Here is a 23,676-nt window from a genome sequence, read left to right as displayed (position 1 = left end):
ATATCAGGTTATTGCCTGGAAATGATGCAAGGTGGGAGGGATGAAAGCAGCAGGCCAGGACATCTGCTTCCAGCACTGCAAAGTCCTCCTGTAAAATCTGGGTGTGAACAGCTCAGTGTCTGCAGGAATCCTGTGGCTGTGACACAGTCTGAAAAACTGAACACACTTCTGCACAAAAGGAAAGGGTTTAGGAGTGGAGTAAGGTTGAACAGCAGCCCTAAATTTTAATTTTGAATAGCCAGAATGCTGCAAAGTTGCACCATTCAGGATTTCTCTGAGCAAGCAGAGAGATCAAGCTGAATTTTCAAATCATCAGCCCCTTAATATTAACCTGGAAAACCATAGCAAAATTGAAGAAAATAGGTAAACCTTATAAAATATTCCTTGATGAAAGGGATCCAAATAGTTTTGAGAGCTTTTTTGAATATTGGATAAGAATCTGAACTGGTTTTTTTCCAAGCTGTATGGATTATGCAGCATATTGATAATAACGGAGTAGAATGGGACATTTGAGTTTCTGTGTGATCCAGAATATTAATGAGAACCTGCTGAGAGTCAGTCCCAGTTGTCTATAGGGAAGTTTAGGGTCCTTTATAAATGCACAGGACAAAATCTGACCTCTTAAAAATGTAAAATAATAGATTTTGAGGCTTTTTACAGCTGCTGTGGTGGTTGCACCTCAGACTTTGGGGTTGATCTCCTTGGCCAGAACCTAAGGGTTAGTCATTTGCAATTTTTTAATGTATCCAGCTTCAAATAAAATGAACAAACCCTTCCTTTCAGGCTGTTCAGGTTTGCCTTCATTTTCTTTGGAAACTGTTGATGAGTTACTGTGTGAATGTTTCATTCTCAGGATCTTCCTGAATTTTACCTCTTATGCCAGGAAGGGCTAATGGCATTTGCAGACCTGAGTGCCTATTAATTAAGAGGAAAATCAATTGTTTTACTATGTCAAAATATTGCAGAACTGGGTCTAATAGCACTGAACCCCAGCCCATGCTGAGGGAGCTGGGATGGGGGAAATTTTGTGGGAATTTTATTTGAAATCAGCCGTTCCCATTCCTGTTGCCATCCACTGATTTCAGGTGGGTTAAAGTAGAAGTATTACAACTTTTGCTATTCTATATTCTAAAATATTAACAAGCAAGGGCCCACTTTCTTTCCAAATGCAGCTAATATTCAAAATCTGGGGGCAATACTCAATATTTTAATTTTTTAATTAAGTGGAGTGTTTGTTGAATTTTCCCTGCCTTTCCAATATTTGGGATTTATCACAGCTTTTGTTTAGAAACAGCCAACAATCTTGTAAGAGAATGAAATCACCTGGGCAACAAGGAAGGGACCAAAATCTTCTATTAACAAACACTGAGATCAGATTCACAGATTGGATTTGAACCTACCACAGAAGTAAGGGATACAAACCATACATAATTTATGATTTTACACTCATTACTTCCTAAACTTCCAGTCAATTAAATGGACATTTGGGTTTGTGGCTTCAACAAAATTGTTCAGAGGAGATGCCAGATTTGGTGAGGATTAGAAAGGTAAAAGTAGATTGGGAAGAAAAAAATCATGTCTGAAACTTGCAAAAAAAAGGAAAAAGGGGGAATTTGCCTTAGGTAGTACACAGGGAGGAAAGATCTCCAGTGAAGAGAGACTCCAGGAGCTGGGCCTGGTCAGTCTGGAGAAGGGAGGACTGAGAGGGGATTCCATCAATCCCTATAAATATCTCCAGGGGGTGTCAGGGGATGGGGCCAGACAAGAATTCCTGAGCAGCTGAACCTTTCTGATAATACCTGTCTGCTGTAGAAATGCTGCTTTTGACAAGGCACATATCAAACAATCATTAAACAACTCTGGTTTTACTTCACCCCTGCAGGATTTCGAGGTGGGAAATGTTGATTTATGCTCTGTCCAAAACGGAGCCATTTAGCACTGAGCCTCAGGGTATTGATGGAACCACCCTTTCAGACCAGGAAATTCCTTTTTCTGTCACCTCAGAGCAGTACAAAAATCCCAGGGTTTTCTGATCTTAATCCAATTTGGGCATCAGTGTGAGGATTCCTGTGCAATTCACTGGAGCAGACCTGTGTTTCTGTGTCCAGTCATTTCTCCCAGGCCCCTTGCCATGCTGTCCCATCTCCAGAGCCTGCTGGAAAATTAAATGCCTCTCATACTTCTCAGACAAGATATTTGCTTGGAATGTATGTGCTGTAAATGATGTGGCAGTCAGAGCTCTTTAAAACACAGCAAAACATTGAAATAGTGCTGAATATTTTCATGTCTACCTCCGTGATTTGATCTTCAGAAGTGGTACAGCCAACAAAATCGTTCTGAATGCCGTGACAGCAGCCTTGATAATCTGATTAAAACCTTTCTAAGGTTTTCTTGCTTTCTTTTTTATATTTGTGGCCTCGTGAAATTAATCCCATCCCTTTTTTTTTTTTTAGAAGTGTGTTTAATCTTCTGCTTTGTTTAATGTCCACCAAGTAGGTTTTGTTTTAGGTTTGGCGGGGTTTTTTTTTCTTTTCTGAATTCTTGCTTTGATAATCTCTGACCATTCTGGATCATCTTCAAAGCTGCCTTTAATTTGGAGCTGTATTTCATGAGTGGTGTCTGTTCCTTGTTTTAGAAGACACTGAACTCTCCTGCCTCCCTGCCCAAACTGCTCAAACTACCTGGCTTTTTGCTTTTTGCTCGCTTTGTTCACTTTTTGCCTTGATGTTGAATCGTTTGAGTCTTTTGTTAGCCACGTTTTGCATGATCTCTGCTGTCGTGTTTGTGAGCCTTGAAATGGCATGAAAGAAGCAGGAAGAAAAGCCTGAAGTGGTTTTCTTAAAACTGGAGTTAAAGAAGAAATGGGTGTAATGAGAAAAGGGATGAGTTTTGAGCAAAAATAAGGAAGTGAGTGCTGAGATGTGAGTGTAAAAGGGAAAAATTTGGTCCTAAGAAAGTCATAACTTCTTTAGTCATGGGCAGTCATTGCTTATACCCAAGAGTGACTAAAATCTGAATTTTGCATCAATTATTTAAGATACTTCAAGAAAGAATTATGATGCATATAGAATTTTTTTCACTGAGTACCCACTTGCTTTAATCCAGCATTAGCTAGAATGATAACAACTATTGCTGAGGTGACTTTGAAAACACATTTTGGAGTAGATTTATCCATCCTTGGCTTAGTGCTTTGTGTGGTGGAATGCAGACTGGTCAGCTGGGAGGGCAGGTTTTTTCCACTGCAGTGTTGATGGTTGGGCTGTCAGGTGAGTGCAGCAGTGACCTGCTGCCTCCACACAGGCACATGGCAAATGAGGTGCAGGGAGGGCTATTGCAGCTTTACTCAGAAATCCCATTAGCAGGAATCCCAGCTCAGCACTCACACTGGGTGTGAGAAAAGGATAAATGTTGTGCATGGAATGTGGGGATACTTATATAAATATGTACTTACATAAATCCTGCTGGTGCCTGGTTCTGTGCAGCACTTTTGAATCCAGGCAGGGGAAATGGGGATTCTTTTAAAATAATGTTTTCATTTTCTCTTCCCATTTGGATTGGGTGTGGGGAAGTGTGTAGCACAGTTTTGTCAGATGTTACTGGAAAATGAGTGTCCTACCTGTGCTCTTCACTGGAAAAATGGGGAAATGTTCCAGTGCAGAGAGTTGAGTGTGCTCCGTCACAGAACCATGGAATGGGTTGGGTTGGGAGGGATTTAAAGCCCATCCAGTGCCACCCCTGCCATGGCAGGGACGCCTCCCACTGTCCCAGGCTGCTCCAATTCCCATCCAGGACTGCCAGGGATCCAGGGGCAGCCCCAGCTGCTCGGGGCACCCTGTGCCAGGGCCTGCCCACCCTCCCAGGGAGGAATTCCTTCCCAATATCCCGTCCATCCCTGCCCTCTGGCAGTGGGAAAACATTCCCCCTTGTCCTGGAGCTCATCCCTTGGAAATTGTCCCTCTGCTTGTTTCTTGTTGGCTCCTTCAGGCACAGTTAGGTCACCCCAAATCCTTCTCTTCTCCAGGCTGAACAATCCCACTTTCCTCAGCCTTTCCTCATGGGTTCTGTTGACTTGCTTGTGTTCCTGTTCCCTTCTTGTTTGGGAGTGAATTAAGAGGATGGTTAAAAAAGGAACCAAGGCCTCGTGTTGCATTCCAGGCTGTCTTGTGATCATTCCTTCCACAGACAAAAATAAGTTGCTTTGAACCTATTCTTGTACTTAAGGAACTGCAGGTTTAAATCTTGCAGTGTAAATCCAGCTCTTGCAAATCACAGGCAGGTGATGCAGGAAAAAGCCTGGACAGAATTCCTGCTGCAGGAATTGCTGATGGGGTGGACAGACAGCAGAGCTCCTGGGGGGAAATGCTGCATATAAAGAGGCCAGGAGCACAGTGACAAACCATGACAGCAGAGATTTGGGAAGGTTTTACACCTTCTCATAAGTTGTTCAATAAATTCTCTACCAGGTTCAATAAATTGTTCTTGTCACGTACAAGATAAATTTTATCTAGCAATTTTTAGCATATGACATCCCATTCCTCCCTTCCCTCCTGTCAGAAATTCTGTCATTAATGAAGTTACCACATTTGAAGTAGTTTTGTGGCTGAGAAGCTGATTCCTGTAATGCTTTTCCTTCTCCCAGCTGCAAACTCTGCCTTTCATTTCTTATTTTTCAAGTGAATACAGTAATACTTGAAGTGTTCAAAAGATAAATGCTGCCAATTATTCCATATCATAAACTGGAAGATGTATTGAGGCAAAAGATGGGATGTTTTTATAACTTGGTGTCTATTCTCCAGCAGTCATACATGAATATAAAATAAAGCTCAGGGCCATGAGCAGCAGGATGCCTGCTCTCCTGAAATTCAGTATAATTCCAACTAACATCCAGTCTCCAGCTGCTGGTTGTGCTCCATGATTTGCTCCTCTGCTTTTGGTTTCTTATCTCACACCCTGTGGGGCATCCTGGAGAAGGGTTGTAATCAAATACATAGAATATTTAAAGCTCCCACTTAAACTGATTTGCAGTATCCCACTGGAATATAATTGGAATTAAGGAACAAATATTGATCCCTGGTAGACAAAGCTGGAGCTGTGTCTAGGATTTGTAGCAGGCTGGTTTAGGAGATTTCTCTGTGTGCTGCTGTTTGATAGCAAAGAAACTTCAAAGTTACCTTTGAAGCTTGTGTAGTTTTGAGATGAAGGAGATTGAATTGGGTTTGTCACATTTCAGGGGTAGTTAAGTGGTTGTGGAAAGGGAGGAAAATCCTGTCTGGAGGTCCCTTCAGTCCAGGGACCTGTTGGTGTGACAGAGCAGCAGAGCAGTGACACTGCTGCTGGGTTTAAAGCCCTCACACCAACTGAACTCAGGGTTTCCAGAGTTCATCTGTTTTATCCCATTCCCCCTTCACCCTTAGGCTTGAACTGTGGGTGCCCATCCCTGGAGGGGTCCAAGGAAGGCCTGGATGTGGCACTCAGTGCTCTGGGCTGGGTGACAAAACTGGGATCAGTCACAGCTTGGACTCAATGGCCTTGGAGGCCTTTTCCAACCAAAGTGATTCTGGGATTCAGTAATTCTGGAAGCATGTCCAGGGCTTTTTGGCTCAGTGGCTCAACCCAGGAGTCACCTCGAGCTCCTGGCAGAGCTGGGTTTGGAGCAGGGGTGGCAGAGTGGGAGCAGGATGTTCCCTCCTGTCCCTGCCTGGGAATCAGGGATCCCAGGGGCTGGAAGGGACCTCTGGAGATCATCCCTTGCCCAGGCAGGCTCACCTGGAGCAGGTGGCACAGGGACACATCCAGGTGGCTTTGGAAAGTCTCCAGAGAGGGATAAGAGTGTGGGGGCTTCTTCCCATGGGTAATTCTTTCCTGGCTGTGACTGCCCCATCTCTCAGTGGGGCAGATTTTCTTCAGGCAGATGAAAGCCCTAGAACCTTGCAGCTCATTGCACAAGCCTTGGAAACAGTCACTTTGCTTTCAGTGTTCTCAGCCTCTCTCCAGCCCTGCTTATTTGATGTAGAAAGTTGTCAACACTCCCTGTTTGCAGCTATTATGCTGAGAATCTGCTTCCTGCCACTCACTCAGGTTCTACCTTTCTACCATGTGAACCCAATTAATTCAACATAATCACAGGTAAAACAGTGTTACTTACCAAAGGATTTTGCAGGATGATTCTCCACAGGGTTTCTGAAGGAAAGAAACCTGTTTGCTTTTTGTCTGTCAGTTGTTTTGTGACACTGACCTGGAATTGAAAATTAAAGATTCTAGTCAGACCTGTACTTGAGTGCTATGGAATAACAGAAACTTCATTTTGTTCCTGTTCTTGACAGAAGGAATGGTAAATACTTGTCTTGAGGCATCTGGCTTTACTTGAAATAAAGCATAATATTTGCATCTACAATAGTACTCCTGTTTTTCAGCATTTGTTTGGACATTTTGGACATAAGGTAGAGCTGTATTTAACAACATGTTTTTTTAAAATCTCTTTTTACATTGTGTTTCTTTAAAAGTAAATTAAGAGGAAAAGTACAAGTTTTGGCAACTCTGCTGCTTAATTTTGCAGACTTAGTAATTCCAAAGGCGCTAATCCTTGGTTTTACTGTGCAGCAAAATTTAGGCTTCTTTGCTGGTTTCATGCTGACTTTGACATTGCTGAAAGTGTGTCAAATATACATTCTTCAGATGTACATACAGAGCTGCTTCATTTTTGTAGGACTGTTTTAAGATTAATAAAATATTATTGGAATAGTTTTCACTCTTTGAAGTTTGGTAGTGCTTGAAATGCACAAAAAAGGGAATCTCTCATATTCCCTTTTAGTGGCTTGGTTTGGAAAAGCATTTTTAGGACAGGGATCTCATCTGACAGTGTCAGAGATGGCTGGGACTGTAAAATGCAAAGTTCTGACATGGAATACATTCACTGTCAGTGCAGATTTGTTAGCATTTTGTTCAGTTTCTTCTGTTTTGAGAGCATTTCTCCTGGATCAGGTGTCCTGGGCTGCTGTTCCACAGTCAGCATGCAGAAATTCCACATCATGTGCTTGGAATCATTTGCCTGGAATGAGATTAAGTGCCTGAACTGGGCAACGCTTCTGCACACATGCAAATGTCTCAGTTAACACTCCTGGAAGTGGTGACTGATCCTTTTGTGTTTTAGAACTGAAATCAAGGAATGCATAAAAAAGAGAACTTTTGGTTTTTTGCCTGCCTTAGAACCTCAGAGTCACAGCGTGGCTTGGGGTGGAAGGGACTTTAAAGATAATTTAATTTCGTCCCCCTGACATGGCAGGGACACCTTCTACTATCCCAGGTTGCTCCAACCCTGTCCACCCTGGCCTTGGGCACTTCCAGGGATCCAGGGGCAGCCTCAGCTTCTCTGTGCCAGGGCCTCCCACCTTCATAGAGAAGAATTTCTTCCCAAAATTTAATCTAAACATTCTCTCTGTCAGTTTGAGGCCATTTCCCCTTGTCCCATCACTCCAGTTGAGGACAAACACAACTTTCCATGATATTATCTGCTTTCAAGCTGAAAATGTCATCTAAGAATTAAATTGTAAGGCTCTATTAAATGGAAAGAAATATTTCTGTGTGTAATACATGCAGGTAGATGAGATTTTCTATGTTCTGATTTAACAAATTGTATGTAGCTCTCTGCAAAATCCCTGCTTGGGTGTCTAAATTTAATAGAGTTAATTTAACCAAATATGCATTAAATAGAGATGTTCTTTAGAATTTTCTTAACTTTTCTTCCCTTGGTTTGGTTAAGGAGATGTTTCATTTGTTCCCTGGTGAAAGAGGGCTTGAAGTGACCTTACCGAACCTCTTGTGAAATGTCCTCTTACCTGTGGCAAACACGTGATCCATGTGAAATGCGTTGTGAAATACAAAGTGATGATAAAATCTCCCTCTGGAGTGAGAACCAGCCCTGCCTGCCCTCAGAGAGTACTGGGGGGAAAAGGTATTAAAATATTGGAGTTCATGTTTGTAATGGTCTCGTGCACAGAGTTGGCAATCTTGATATAATTGCAAAGTAGAGTTGAGTGTAAAAAATGTAGGAAAAAAGCTCTGCTGGTATAATGGCTAAAGCAGATTGTGCTGCAGTTATTTTTCTAGAATTTAAAAGTAAAATTCAGGCAAGTCAAAATGTTTTCTCTGGTAGATTCAAGGATATCCAGCTCGCTTTTAGAAATAATCCTGTGGAACTTGGATACTTCTGTTTCTGTAAGTCCTAAGAGAAACAAAAGACAGCCTGGCCCCAAATTACCTTTCCAGTTTCAATGAAAGCCTGAAACTCTCTGATATTGGTCATATTTACTTTCCAACATAAATAAACAACTGCTCACCAATGTTAGTAACAATAGAGAAAACCCCTTAGGAAGAAGAAAGAAAATCTGGCATCTGGCATTTCTCTCCATTTATGTAATATTTAACAAACAGCTGCTGATGGTAAAAATGGAAAATACACCTGGAATCAGCAAGAACCAGGTGCCCAACCTGGGCACACTTTGTGCTGCTCAAACTTGGAGCAGATTTGGGGGTTGAGTGATTTAGGATCCCTGCAGTATTTTTCAGGGTTTTTCAGCAGAATATGTTTGTGGGGTTATACCCAATGTGCTGACAGGTTTTGTGATGCTTTTTCCTTTAGAGGGAAGAGACCTCAGCACGTTTAATTGGAGGTATGGACACAAAATATATTAATTTTTTAAAAAAAGAAAGGAGAAAGGGAAGGGGCCAGGAGCCCATTAAATGTCTCAAATGAGAAGACAAATCAAATCTGAGTGGGTTGTTTATTCCTGATGTTCCTTAAAATGAAAGTAAAAGCAGCAGATTTTTGCAAAAGATCATTGACTCTCTCTATGGCTTCATTTCCAACACAGAAATAAAGGGAGGGCTGAAGGGATGAAATAATTGAAGCAGCTACGAATAGCATTTTAAATTTCAGGCTGATTTTATTGGCAAAACATCTCTGCATTGGTTATTAATAAGCAGTTGAACCAGATACATGAATACTTTGTATTTTTAGGTTTTGTAGGAAAATTCTTGCTCAGACATCTCACGAGATAAATAAATCTTAGGCCCTTTATGTAATTATCTGAAGCACTGAAGAAATGGGGAGGGAAAAGCAGCTTTGAGGAATCCAAACCAAGACTGCAGTTGTCTCATTTCTCAGCAAAGGATGAGCAAGTGTTGTGATCTACAAATTAAACCTTTTCCTGTGTTGGTGGCAGTTTAAGGCTTCATTTGTGCAGCAGCTTAGCTGGGTACTGGTGTAGCAAAGCCTTCTCTTAATCTGAATTTCTGAAAGCCAGAAGGGGGGACTCAGCTGCCTTCCTGGCCTGCCAAGAGAGCATTCCTTGCCTCAATGCTGTTTGTATTTCACAGAGTTTCACATTGTGTGAAATTAATGGCGTGTGATGAACCCTGCATGCAGGGAGCAGAGAAAGTTTGTATCTGTGCTGTGCTGGGCCAGTTTATAAACTGTGGCTCCTGAGAAATGTTTTGAAATGTCAGATGTTGGTATTTTGCGGCTTAGATGTGAAGCAAACGCTGAAAACAAGAGGCAAATTAAGAAGAGGAAGAGGGAAAAAAATCATAGTATTTGGTTCTCCAAACCTAGTATTTGGCACTGGAAATAATTCTTAGCTGGTGGTTGAGCTTTTTTGGGGTGTTTTTTGTCCTGGTAAAGGAGAAAAGTCCTCTTGTGTGGAGTGCCTCAGGTGGGGAGCTGTGAGGAGTCCCCTGGCCTGAGCTGTGGTCTCACATCCACAGTGCAGTCGTGCCTGGGTGCTGCTGCCAGCAGTGAGTGTACAGAGAGAAGGAGGCTGTGTGGTTTTGTCAGTAATTCAGAAACCACAAGCAGGATTTTTCTGGCTTTATAGGCAGAGCTGGCTTTGAGAGTACTTGATGTGTTCCAAAACGTGCAAAGGCTGCTGGGCTCAGGCAGGGACACAGCAAGATTGCTGATGCTCTGTCATTTCCTTACATTTCTCCTTTGAGGACTGTATCAGCCTCCTGCATTTTAAAATTCAAAATTACCATGGAAAAATTGTACTTGTAAAGACCCTCAGCCTTTAAGATTCTCCCATAAAACCTTTGCCTCAAGAATATGCTCCAGTCTGACGACGAGGGTTTTGTTAATTTGTGTTCTTGGTGTTAATTGTGAGTCTCTACCAGAGGAGTGAAATGATTTTATGGATGTTAAATAATCATGAAGTAAAATGGATTGATACAATTTTTATTTGGAAAGAGGAAATGACTCCTGTATTGTTGTGGTTTACAAATATTTAAATGCTTTAACTAATTGCCGGCCTCAATTTTGAATGGGGAAGCAAAATCAAACACATGATGTGCTCAGAGTTTCTCACAGCACTTGCCAGGAAGAATCCAAGTTTTGAAAACAGTTGGCCTGCTTTCAGAAAGAGATTTTAATGAGATTAAAAGAGAAAGAATGTGCAAGTTTGATTAGAAAGTTTGGCCGTGCTCTGACAATGGGTTCTTGCAAGCCAGCGCAGCAAATGCTGTTGTTTGTAGGGGTAGAATTGATTTCTTCTGAAACACGAAAAGTAGGAATGAGTGGGTAACAAATTATCCCAGCACAGTGTCCTGGGTTAGTATGAGAGAATCCATCCTGTTGGACACACTGCTGAGTCTAGAAGGCAACTTCAGTGGCTCAATTTTCTCCTTGATTTTTCAGTTTTTCAGATGGTTATTTGCCGGTCAGAATTGAACCAAGGATTAAGTGGGTTGTGCAAAGCAACCTGATTTCAAAACAGAAAGTATCACACCAATCTTTCCCTTTCCTTGTGTCAGGGCTTCTCCTCCAGCTTGGGTGGAGAGCAGCGTTGGAATATTCTGGAGCTTGGCAAGGCAGGGAGAGCCTGGTGCATGAGGAAAGACCCATTTGCTTATAGGCACATCCCCAGGAATAGCTCAAACAAATAAATAAATGTGCAAATTCGGGGCTAAAATTGCTTCCAAAAGTCTCTTGAATTATCCACGTGCACTTGGTCAGGCTCCTGTCACCGTGGTTTATCAGTAAGTAACAGAGCTGGGCTGAGGAGGCCATGGGGGGTGGGAGGGGCAGCTTGTGAACACTTATTTTAAATAACCTGGATCTGCAAAGCCTTGAGAATCACTGAGTCAGTATAAAGGCAATAAAACGAGGTCTTTTGGTCCTTATAACAATGATTGAAAGGCTGTTTTCTTTCTCATTTAACATGCAGCAAGGACATATGGGAGAAGGCGAGGTAACAATATTCCTCTTTAATTTTCTAATGTTGACAATGTCTCATGGGAGAAATAACAGTCAGTTTTTACTAGAGGGCAAAGTCCAAACTTTAAGCTTATAAGGGAGCAGTTTCACATACATTTACATAGTCTGCATGCCATAAATCAGCATTTTAAGTGGATTAGGGAGTACCTGAGCTGAAATGATCACAGTGGACATCACCTGGATGGTTTGTGACCCTGGGGGGCTGTGTTGCTGTGTTTGTTTGTGTGTGTGTGTGTGTGTGTGTTTATGAATGCCAATGCTGGAGGAGTTAATTTTGGGAATTTTGGGTGCTGATGGAGCATAAATACAGTGAGGTCTGACCTGCTGGGTTCAGTGTGTGTGGAGTTCTCCAGCAGCAGCTGAGGAGCCTGGAAAGGGGAGGGAATTAGGTTTGGGAATTGCTCCCTCCCAACAATACCTGCAGGATTGGGGTCTGAAGAGATGAAACAAATCCCATGTGCAGCAGTTTCCTTAAGGAAAAACAAGGTTGAAGTCAATATTGCAATATTTTTATAATAGTAGGAATGAGGTTTGCCCAGCTACAGAGAGAGGCCTGATTATACTTGACTGTTATTTTTATTAAAGGTGTGTAAAAGATTCTTGAAGTTTCAAATAAGGCAACCTGATCGAGCCTTCCATTTTTAATTCATAGAAATTCTATGGCCTGTGGATTTTACTACTTTTTTTTTTCTTTCAGCTTCTTAGCTGTTTGATTTTTGTCACAGAAAATGTCTGTATTTTGGTCAGATTTTCTGTTTTCAAGATGTTTTCCTTTTAAAAACCAATTTCTTTCAAGGGAAGGAAGCAAAACCAGGATAAATTAACCTCACCAGTACATTTCTGTGGTAGATTGGGATGAATCCTGAAAAAACAGACACAGTGTATCACATCATAGACAAAAGGAAATGTATCCTAGAACGTGTAGCACACCTCATTACTTACTCTCCCTATATATATTTATTCCTGAAGTGCTCCTTAAATGAACAGAAGTCTCAGTTTGCTGTGTAGCTGTTGAATATTGGAATTAAAGAGGGAATTCATGGCAGAGAACAGCTCTTGTGCTCTATTTATGATATTATACAGTGGCATTTATAACAAAGAACCTTATTTAAAAGAAATATTATTAAGGAACTCTCTGATAAAAGATTGTCATAGAAAGATGCTGGACTGCAAGGGGAACATTTCTCATTTTACAACATTTTCTCTTAGAGTGAGGCCATTAACAAAACTCTTTTGTAACACAGAAGTGAAGTTGAAGGGGGGACAAAATTTTCAGTCTTTGCAACAAGTGACAGTGTAATGTTTTCCTCAGGTCATTTTTGTTATTTACTAGTGGGTGGTTTATGATATGTTTTGATATCAGGTAATTTGAATGTGTGATATATTTAATTGGTAGAATTCTTGTTTTCCCATTTTCACCTTGAAATTTTATCTATTCCCTGGAAGAAGCTGTTCACTGGAAAATGGAATCGATGGCTTGATATTGTGAGAGCCCCAGAAACCAAATTGGCTGTTCCCTTCCCTTTTTATACTTTTTAAAAGAAACCTCATTGGAAACACAAAATATTATGGAAAGCAGTCAGCTCGAGCACCCGTTAGAAATCCTGGTTTGTTATAAGGAGGAACCTTTCCTCTGAAATGAAGCATTTGAGCTGCTGGATGATGCTGGAAACTGAAAGGGTGCAATGAAATCGAGAACATAACTGCTCATTCAGAGGGCAAATCACTCCCAGTTCTGCTGATGCAGCAACTGGTGCATTTTCCCCAATTATTCCAACAGTGTGCGCTTTGTTCTGTTAGTATGGTTTTTTTTCCCTGTTTTTCTTTTTTTTCCAACCCCCTCTTCAGGTCAGTCCTCGCTGTTCCCCATGGAGGATGGGTTCCTGGACGATGGGCGTGGGGATCAGAGCCTGCACAGCGGGTTGGGGTCTCCCCACTGCTTCTCGCACCAGAACGGGGAGCGCGTGGAACGCTACTCCCGCAAGGTCTTTGTGGGGGGGCTGCCTCCCGACATCGATGAAGGTAAAAACCCCACCCAGGGCTGAGCCTCTTGTCTGCCAGCTCAGGGATGGCTGTTCTCCAAGCTTTGATATGGAAATGGATCTTTCTATGAGTTAAGGTCGTGGGGTTGTTCTGCCACTAAAGAACAAAATCACCAAATCACACGTCCACACATTAAGCTGACTTCAGCAGGATAAAAAGTACAAAAGTCCAAAATTAAACTAGCCAATATCACCTGTGGAAACTCAAAAATCCATTGCCCCAGAAGCCCCAGCAGCAGGAAAAGCTGCTCATTATAAAGTCTGTGTGGGGTAGCAAGTCCTAACTCTATGTTTGGTTGCTCCTGTGTAGTTGACGTTGTTTCCAGCAATGTTTTTTGTCCTGTGGTGGCTCCTGACCTGTGCATGGTGAGAATCCAGACAGGAATGAATCTGTGCAGGGCATCCTGAGGTACCAGGGTCTTGTGGTGCTCCATCACACAAATACAGGTGGCAGAATACTGCACTTGTTATTAAAATAAAATTGAAACCTCAGGTGCAGGGGTTGTGAAGCTTTCTTTCACCAGAGCTCTGTGTTCTGTGTGTATGAGCCTGCTGGGATAGCAGGTAGAAGAAATGCAACAATAAAGCTGAAAAGCTTTTTTCTTAATCACAGAATTGTTTTAATCCCCCCTTTTTTGTGTCAGAGCTTCTAATGCGCTGCTGTGACATGGTAACCTGAATTTCATGTCACCCATGAGAGCAGTTGACTGTTATAACTGTATAGATGCAGTGGCTCAGTTCCTGAGAATTAATGGGTTATGAGCTTTTATTTATAATTATCAGTGAAAGAACAGTTTGATCTTTGGCCTTTTTGAGCTTTGTTTTATAAGGACTGTTCTGTTTTGTCACAAAGATCCTCCATCAGCTACTGAGCACTGCAGTGAGCTGCTGAACCTGGAGGGTCACAGAATGTTTATAGGATGAAGCTACCTGAAATCAGTGTCTTTCAAATGCCTTATGTTCGATTTATTTTAAGCTCATGCCTTTTCCCTTCTGTCCTGTTCCAGATGAGATCACTGCAAGTTTTCGGCGCTTTGGACCTTTGATTGTAGACTGGCCACACAAGGCAGAGAGCAAATCGTATTTTCCTCCTAAAGGTAAATACTGCAAACCAATAACATGAGCATTTTAGAAAAATTTTTTGTGATTGGTCTGACAGTGACACAATGTTTAGGGGGGAAAAATTTAATCCTTGGGATTGTTCGAAACTAGTGAAGTTTCAAATATGCCTTTGTAGTTATTATTCACTAAAAGAATTCTTCCTTAACTTCCTGTTTTTGCTTTATTCCATTTTCCCTCTTTTCCCTGTTGTTGTACAGGTAGTAACAGCTTTTTAAAGGCACTAAATGCCTTCCACAGCAGCTGGGAAGGATTTGTCCCTTAAGTGAAAACCAGAGCACTTGTGGGTTGGAAATGTGTGCTGGGAGCACCTCAAATCTTTTCCCCTCCTGTGTGGCAGTGTGATGTCAAACCTAATTCTGAGTGAAATTCTGATCCTGTAGACAAACAGACAGCAGCAGTGATGTTTGTGTTTTCTCTTGGCCAGGATATGCATTTTTGCTGTTCCAAGATGAAAGCTCTGTGCAGGCACTGATTGATGCATGCATTGAAGAAGATGGAAAGCTCTATCTCTGTGTTTCCAGCCCCACTATCAAAGACAAACCGGTAGGTGCAATTGTCAGGGCCTGCACAATTCCTGGGTGATGATCACAAATTGGGCTCTTCACATGCAGTTTTTTCTGTTTTCAGAACGTTAATGTTAAAATTTCTTTAAGGTGTCAAATTAAGAAGAGAAAACACCAACTTACTGCTTTTGAACTAGACATAAGAAAGTTTTTTAGTCTAGTAACAATGTTTAGTTTTTATCAGAAAAAGATGTATTTCCAGACAGGTATTTTTTGCTTGCTAATGATGAACATGTAGAATCCATATTGTCTGAGTGTTGTATGTAACAGATAAATCCTAAAGAACATACCATGGCATTGAACTGTAAATTATTAATATACAAATGATTGGGGGGCTGACACAAGTCTGTCAATAGTTGGGGAGAATTCTGCTCCAGTCGTGTGTTTCAAATTTTGACCAGCTGTAGCCAAATAGAAAGCATCTCAGGAGCTAAACAGGCATCTCTGGAGCCTGCTGCACTGAGATAAGGCTGGGACAACAGGAGCAGTGCAGATCTGTGTGACCAGGGGGGTTGTACAGCACGGCTCAGTCATGATTAAGTAAATGTGTGAGCAGAGGGTGAGGGTTTTTTCCCCCAGAAATTTGGGGAACAAGGAAGTGATGAAATTTAGCATCCTCAAGTGGTCTGTCTTATAGAGCCCGTTACCATTTCATTTTGCTGAACAAGTAGAGTTTAGAAACTACAGCTGTTTAAGAAGTTTTCTTCTCTGTAGGACTCTGTTGTAATTTATATTACTGAGACACTTTGAATTGTGAATGGTTAAAAAAACCAGGCTTTTTGTCCATAGGTTCAGATCCGGCCTTGGAACCTTAGTGATAGTGATTTTGTTATGGATGGTTCCCAGCCTCTTGACCCAAGAAAAACCATTTTTGTTGGTGGTGTTCCTCGGCCTTTACGAGCAGGTACACACTGCAGCACTGGGCATGTTGGATGTGCAGCCTGGTTTGGGGAGCACTGGGGGAAGCCAACCTGGAATTCTGAGTGTGGTGACACAGTGGGGGACACAAACCATCCTGAGGCGGTGCTTTGAGAGAAACGAGGCAGCCTAGAGCCCTGTTTGGTTTTGCTTTGTGGTGACACAGTGGGGGACACAAACCATCCTGAGATGGTGCTTTGAGAGAAACGAGGCAGCCTAGAGCCCTGTTTGGTTTTGCTTTGTGCTGCAGTGGAGCTGGCGATGATCATGGACCGGCTCTACGGAGGGGTTTGCTACGCCGGCATCGACACCGACCCCGAGCTGAAGTACCCCAAGGGGGCCGGGCGGGTGGCATTTTCCAACCAACAGAGCTACATTGCTGCTATCAGCGCCCGCTTCGTCCAGCTGCAGCACGGAGAGATTGATAAACGGGTAAGGCCTGCTCCCCCCTGCTCCTCTGCAAACGCCCTCCCTGCCTCAGAGGTGTCCCTGGAGTGTTACAGCAGGTTAATCCCGTTTTTAGTGCCTCTCAGATGCAGCGCGGGGTGGAAGCGGAGTGGTGGGGAGCTGGTGGTGCTGGCACGTGGGAGGTGACTGTGAAAAAGGCTTTTCTTGAGTTGCTGAGTGTAGTGGGAAGTGTGGCAGCTGCCTTGGCCTTTTCCAAGAATATTGAGCTCCTCAGATGCTCCCTCTGCAAGGATTTGGGGTGTTTGTGAGGTGCAGGGAGGGAGGTGCCTGCCACAGCTCTTACTCCTTTGGGAGAAGAAGCAGAACCACCCCATGTGTGCTGGGCGTCCAAGAGCATCCTGGTAATACCTTGTAAGCTTGTTACTGTGCCCTGCAGCCTTGCAGTCACCCTCCACAGCCTGTGCAAAGGCTGTGCTTGCTTATTTCTTTCCTTTATTATTGTATTCCTTATTATTTTAAATTAGAGCAATATGCCAAATGGATCAGCACTTCGCTTTCTGCCCTCTTCATCTCTGTAAAGCCAGTTACAGTGATACTCAGACCACAGTTTTGGGAAACTCAGATGCTCACATCTCCTTTTGTAATTCATCCTTTGTCTCTGGATTTTTCCTACATGACTGTCACTGCTGATCTTAATTTTAAAGTTAATACAGTGGAAAACCTCCAAACTTGGCTGATTAGCCCATTATCTTTTCACTTCTGCTTTGGTTATAAAGCAGAAGAATTGTAACAACAATTTGACTGTGGGCCTGTGAATTGGAATGTCTTTGTTCTAATCTTGGCTCTGAAATAAGTTCTGTACAGCTTTGAACAAATAATTTGGGCTGCCCTTGTGCAACTTGTGCTTGCATAAGCAGACACTTGGGTGAATAGGTCCATTGAAGCTGGTGGGACTACAAATTTAAGTAAGTACTTGTAAACTCTGAAAAAAAATTTTGCAATCTATTTCCCCTTCCTCCTCTCCCCCCACTCCCTATTTCCTCATTTTTTGGTGCAGTTTTTGTGTGGGAAGATAATGCTCGGAGAAGATTCATTATAAGAGAAATTGCGTGCATAAGGGAGGTAAAAATACAGCAACACTAGTTTTTATTAAGGTTCTATATAGTTTTAGTTTTCCAATACTGTTTTTCTGCAAAAAGAAAAATAAAATTAGTTAAAAAAACAGTAACAAGAAGGGATTTCCTGTAAAATTGGGCAAGGAGGTGCTGCTCAAGGGTGTGCCCTGAGATAATGCACAGGAAGGGTTCAGTGGCTGGGGCTCCCACCCTGAGAGGGCCTGATGGAGCTGCTGTAACTGAGGCTTTCCCTGGAGCTGGGAAATCCCCTGTGCCCAGCTCAGGGAGCAGTTCCAGCCCTGCCACACTCAGAATTAATGTGACAAGGACACCTGAGCTGCAGTTTGGCCTCTGAAGGTGGCTGAGCAGAGGGAATGGAGCAGAATCACCACCTGAAGGAGGCCTGTGTGGCATCTTTGTCCTTTTAGCATTTGGAAAAGGCAGCACTCCTCAAAAAATCCCCATCCTCCCACTGCCGAGTAGATTAGGGAATGGAGAACGTGGTGTTAGGAATATTTGCCTGCTTCTGCTCTTGTACAAATTGACTGAGTTGGCAGGGCAGGGTTTTGGAAAATGCAACTCGAGCACTGAAAGAGGAGAAAAGCAGATCATTAAAAAGGCTACTGTGCTCTGTCTGAGCAGTTTATGTGTCCTGTAAGCAAAAATGACATCAAACTACTGCAGTGCCATCTGGACTGTGATAAAATTGGGTGGGTTTAAAAACCCAGCAAGTTGTGAATGTCCTTATTTGCCTGAGGTGTGTCCGAGGCCTGTGAGGTGCAGAGGGGAGCAGCCCCAGGCCAGATGCAGAGATAACAGCAGAGATACCAGTCACAGCCTGGGTGTTTGAAAATGTTGGTGAAAACATCACATTCAGTGAGCTTCTGAGAAGGTTCACAAACCCTTCTAGAGCAGGAACTTGTACCTATATTTATTTCTGCTGTTCTGAATTCCTGCCCATCACCTGGCCCTTAATGCCAGCAGCGTAGGAGGGCATCAGTCCCGTGGTAAGCCTCTCATTTGATCCCAACAAGATCAGGTGGATTTCCTTTTGCTGAGAGGACTAAGCCATGGAAAAAATACAGAAATGAAGTGTTTATTTAGAGAATAAATGAATTGTCTTAATGCTGGAAATTCAGACACGTATGCATATTTAATCAGCAGTAACAGTGTTGTATAAACAGTTTCCATTCCTGCCTGAAAGGGACAGAGCTTAATTGGGTATCAAAAATAACTCCCATAATTATCCAAGGTTTTGGTATCAGTCAGTAGGTTGTTTCTGTAAATCAGTGACAGCAGGTGTCATACTGATGGTCAGCCCTGATTTCTGGGGTTTTTCTGCAGGATCATAGAAGGGGTAGAAGTGTTGAAGTGCCTGGAATTTGGGGTGTTCAACAGCCACGTTCAGGTGTCATGAGGGGGAAATCTCAATTTTAACATTCCCTACTGCATAACTGCTGTCTACCCTGCTAAAACACAGGTGTGGAGTTAAGAATTTGCACTGAAGAATGACCAACTGTCTCGTTTTGTGGCTGCAGGTGGAAGTTAAGCCATATGTCTTGGACGATCAGCTGTGTGACGAGTGTCAGGGCGCCCGCTGCGTCGGGAAGTTCGCCCCGTTCTTCTGTGCTAACGTGACGTGTCTGCAGTATTACTGTGAATATTGCTGGGCTGCTATCCATTCCCGGGCCGGCAGGGAGTTCCACAAGCCTCTGGTCAAGGAGGGAGGGGACCGCCCGAGACATATTTCATTCCGCTGGAACTAAAGGATCGCTCATTTGCAGGCCTCCAATTAAGTGCACTCTTCTGTTCCTCCCCACCCCGCCCCTCACTCACAGCATGTCCTTTTGTAGTAGTCTGTAATTTAACAATAGTCTAATGAAAGAATGACCTATAATGGGTATTTTATAGAATCTTGTCATTGAAAACTGTATTGGGAACTCCTTTTCGTATTGATAACATGTTGCAAGTGAGTTGCATTCTCTTGTCTTTACTACCGAGAGAACACTTAATTTCCTGCAACGTTTTCTTAGAGGAGAGAAAAAATATTAAGAGAAGAGAATTGAAACAATAGAGTATTTTGGTTTTTTAATTAAATTATTGTTAATAAAGAACATAATAATACTTTTATTAAATAACCGTGTAACAATAACACTATCAGTCTGTTCTGACACTTTTCCCCCAGGGAAGCCTGTTTTTGCCTCTCTTTTTTATTTTTTTTGTTTATTTTTGGATTTTTCCAGCAACAGATGAAGTTAGCATTTACCTACCAACAGGAAAGAGCATGTTTAAAGCAACAGAAATGCATGAGCAAAGTTGAAGCAGCACTATAATAATGATCTTTTTTTGTTGGTTTTTTCTTTTAAACTCTTTTAAGGGTTTTGAGGCTGAAATTTTAGCTCGGTGTGTATCTGACCGTGCCTCTGGCTACCACCCACATCCAAATTACTAACAAGATAGGCAGAGCTTACTATATTTTCATCAAAATGATTACATTTTAAGAATTCCTGAATGTAAAAGTTGAGTAAAGTTACTACTGAGGGGGGAGTGCACTTTTTTTTCTTTAAGAGAACTCAATTGTCTGGTTACAGCCCTAGATATCCTACCAAAGCTAGAGTAATGACAACTAGTGAACTGGCATTTCCTCTCCTGAAGGATAAATATATAGATTTTATTTTTGATGGCTATATATAACTCTATATCCTAATATACTAACATTCATCAGGGGCCAGCCTTTGCTCTCCATTTTGACATGAAAAAGTAGAAAACCTAAAGATACCTCAAGGATATCACTGATTTTTACTGGAGTTTTGCTATTCCATTGTGGCACACAGACTCAAATTGGCTGCTTATTGGTTTCCCATCTTGGCTGTAAAGTCAGTTTTCTGTCAAATTTAGCTGTAACAGAAGGCATGAACCCAAGGAGTTCCCAAATCCTGCTCTGCACCGCCGGCCGAATTTTGTGCACGGAATGGTGCAGGTGTGCAGATGCCTTTCTTACTCTTCCTGTAGAAAGAATCCCAGCTCAGATCCCAGCTCTTCAGAACTAATTGTGGGGAGATAAAGACACGCAGGTGGAAGTGCCAACATCGCTAATTAACGCCGGCTTTATTGGGACTCAGTCCTGCCTTGAGAAGCATCAGCCCAGGACACGCGAAGCGAACGCTGACGAGTGGGTGCAGAGGGTTTAGTTTGAAACAGATGAATGAAGGAGTAGTTCTGAAAATTTATTTTTAGTACTTTTCAACTAAATGCCCTGGCCAACTTCTCCACCAAGGATGTAGCAGTGTGCAAACAAAGTGATTCTGTGGCAATCTCTGCCCGGCCCCAGGGGCCTGGGACCACCCGAGAGTCTCCCAAACCAAAGATTTGCCCTGGCACTGCTTGGAAAACATCTGCTCCCTTCAAAGCCCCCCTCATCCCTTTCCCCCAGCCCCCATGATCTTTATGAGAAGCAGTTTTTTTGTTCAATACAGGCTTTAATGAACTGATACCTTACCAAGTTCCAAAGGTCAAAATGGAGACATTTGCTGTCTATTAGTCAAGTATAGCAAGGGAGCTGCTTTTACTGAAATCCCTGAAAATATTGACAACAGTAATGCAAATGCAGAGTGCTCTTGTGTAGATTGTCAGGGACTTTTTTTTCTCTGAAGTACATAATTCTAGTTGGAATGTTCCTTTCATTTTTTTAATGCTTGTAGGTGGCTTGGGGTGTGCTATTGTGCCGATCCTACCCAGCAAACAGGTGAGGTGGGTTTCCATTACAAGAAAATAACACTGTTTGAGAACTAGCTTTGAATAATAATTTTTTCCCTTTGTACATGACCTGCTGAATTTCGGTACAGTGTTTTTGTAGCTAACTTATTTTGTCATGCACATAATGTATATTTGTTATGCACTACTTTTGTATATCTTGTTTTTCCAACAGTGAGCATTTTTAGGCACACTTTTCACTGACGGGATATCTCTTTATGCAATACCTCAATTTTTCATATTGCAAAGAGTAGCTTTTTGTACTTTTATTACTGAGAGATCTTCATATACTTCATTTTTTAATATAAATAATTTTAATAAATTTTATTTTCTTATATTCTGCTTTTTATACATTTCAGTGCTCTGCATACATTTTGAATTATGGATGTTGTGCACTGGCAATGCTATTTTAGAATCTGCAGAGAAAAGAAAGCATGTTGCTTAAACATCTTAGCCCAGCACCAGGTATTTGGTGTACATATAATTTAAGAAATAGTATATGTAAAGTTGAGAATTAAAGAAGAAAAAGCATGAAAGTGACAAATGACACTTGTCTTTAGACCCATGAAATTTAAACGCATAAATATAGTGTAGAAATTTAAAAGTCAAGAACCATCAAAATTGTCTACCGCTTCTTACTGAGTTTTTAAAAATTATACACAAATGCAGACGTTTTTGGTGAATGTTTAGCCATTTTTATTATTAATAAAGAATCGATGTTAGGTGTTTGATGCAGAACCGTGTCTGCTCTTTTAAATTATATTTAAAGAATAAAAGAGAGCCTGCTAGGTGGCAGGCATGTAATGTTAGTATGCATGACTAATGTAAGAAATCGTTATTCTACTAATATTCACTTGTGATTGTGTGACAAGCGTGTTTACAGATCCTTTGGTTACACTTCGATTTACAGGGCATAAACAATTCTCTCCATTACTCTGTGCTCAACAGTGCTGGCCCAGCCTCCTGATGGCACGGGGCTCTCTGGGGTTACCGTGTAGCCCCAGGCTCATTAACGTGTAATTAGCTACCGGTGGGGGGGTGTCATTAATGAGCAGCGGCGTTCCCCGGGGGAGTGACAGAGTAATTCCATGGTTATTTTTGCAATGTAAAATAAAGTGTTTCTGATTATTTTATATGTAAAGGAACCCCACTGCCCCGTGCTTTTTTGGTATAGTCTCTACTTCTCCATACACAGACCTCTGCAGAATGCAAATTTCAACCTTGCAGTGACTGAATTTAGCGTTTTATAAGGATGCTGTTGGAAAGACTTGATAATTCACCCCTTGTGTTTTTGAAGAGTTCAAACCTTCTGTTCAAAGGTGATTTAAAACTTGAATGTGATGGATTGTGGCAAGTTAACTTCAAGTTATGTGCAATACCTATTTCAGACTTCTGGAAGATCTTTGCAGTGTAATTCTTTGTTTTTAATTGCAGACATTTAAAAATGTCATTTTCTACTGTTCTAGTAAATCCTCTTTCTTGCTGGTGTTTCTAAAGAAAAGAATCAGAAATCAATCTTTCTACTAATGTAAATTTGAGATTATTTTTAAAAAAAATGGAATAAAACGTTTTGGTCATTTGCTTTATTTTATTATCTTATTTTAAAGCTACTGTGATAGCATTGTAAGAATTGGGACAATATTGTATTCAACTGTTTTATTTTTTATATTTTTAAATTTTAAAGTATAATTAGTTTTTATAATTTTCATCAGATTTTTTTGTTATATTTTTTGGAAGTGAAACTTTTAGCAAGTGGGTGTCTAGTTTTTACTAATCCCTAATATGTTTTTCCCCCAATGTATTGCTCATATTATCAGAAGGAAAAGTTATTTAAGTATGTCAGTTAATTGTACTACTTGGCTGAATTTCCATATAGTTTTTACTGTGTATGGGGAGGTTGTAGTATTTATTATAGCATTTTAAATAAGGGTAATTCATTTTTTATTAAAGTCATTTTCACGTTTAAGTTCATATTTTTGTATGTTCTACTCTAAGTTATATAACACAAGTTACTTTTTTTAAAGAGTTCATTTGTTGAAGTGCTAGTGAAAATTAATGTTATTAAATAGTTTGCAAATGACTATTTATACCAGTATGCATATAATTTTTAAATATTTGTAATGTGAGATGTTGAATGAATAAAACTTTTAACTCAATGTTTCTTCTTAACCTTTTTCTTTTGAGCTTCCTCTAGGAACTCGTTCCTTCGTGGCCGAAGCTCGTGGGGATTTGGGAGAGGTTTTTGTTGGGCTGTGTGGGGTGAAAAGGGCTTTAGGTTCTGGTCTCAAATGCAGCAAAGGTTCCTTGGGGAGGTGAAGATGCAGCAGGTGAGGAGAGAACCACCGAGGCACAGGTAACCCCACTATGGTTTGGGCTGGAAGGGACCTTAAAGCCCATCCAGTGCCACCCCCTGCCATGGCAGGGACACCTCCCACTGTCCCAGGTGGCTCCAAGCCCTGAACAGCCTGGCCTTGGGCATTGCCAGGGAT

The 23,676-nt window shown here is 41.6% G+C and overlaps 1 protein-coding gene across 2 annotated transcripts in view; it reads left to right on the top strand.

Moving 5' to 3' along the window:
• CPEB4 (cytoplasmic polyadenylation element binding protein 4) overlaps nt 1-23,343 on the top strand; it is a 38,118-nt gene extending 14,775 nt beyond the window's left edge. The window contains exons 3-9 of one of the 2 annotated variants that reach the window (XM_030957261.1): nt 11,217-11,240; nt 13,115-13,288; nt 14,316-14,405; nt 14,855-14,973; nt 15,783-15,897; nt 16,162-16,343; nt 18,973-23,343. In XM_030957261.1, coding sequence (XP_030813121.1) covers nt 11,217-11,240; nt 13,115-13,288; nt 14,316-14,405; nt 14,855-14,973; nt 15,783-15,897; nt 16,162-16,343; nt 18,973-19,200 — 932 coding nt within the window. In that variant the 3' untranslated portion in view covers nt 19,201-23,343. The remainder of the gene's footprint in view (nt 1-11,216; nt 11,241-13,114; nt 13,289-14,315; nt 14,406-14,854; nt 14,974-15,782; nt 15,898-16,161; nt 16,344-18,972) is intronic. The other variant, XM_030957262.1, reaches the window with a different exon arrangement.
• Nucleotides 23,344-23,676: the final 333 nt, after the last annotated feature.

This window comes from Camarhynchus parvulus, chromosome 13 (genome assembly GCF_901933205.1).
Source record: "Camarhynchus parvulus chromosome 13, STF_HiC, whole genome shotgun sequence".
NCBI lineage: Eukaryota > Metazoa > Chordata > Aves > Passeriformes > Thraupidae > Camarhynchus > Camarhynchus parvulus.
The sequence above is the reverse complement of the archived record's forward strand: the minus strand, read 5'-3'. Positions and strand labels throughout refer to the sequence as shown.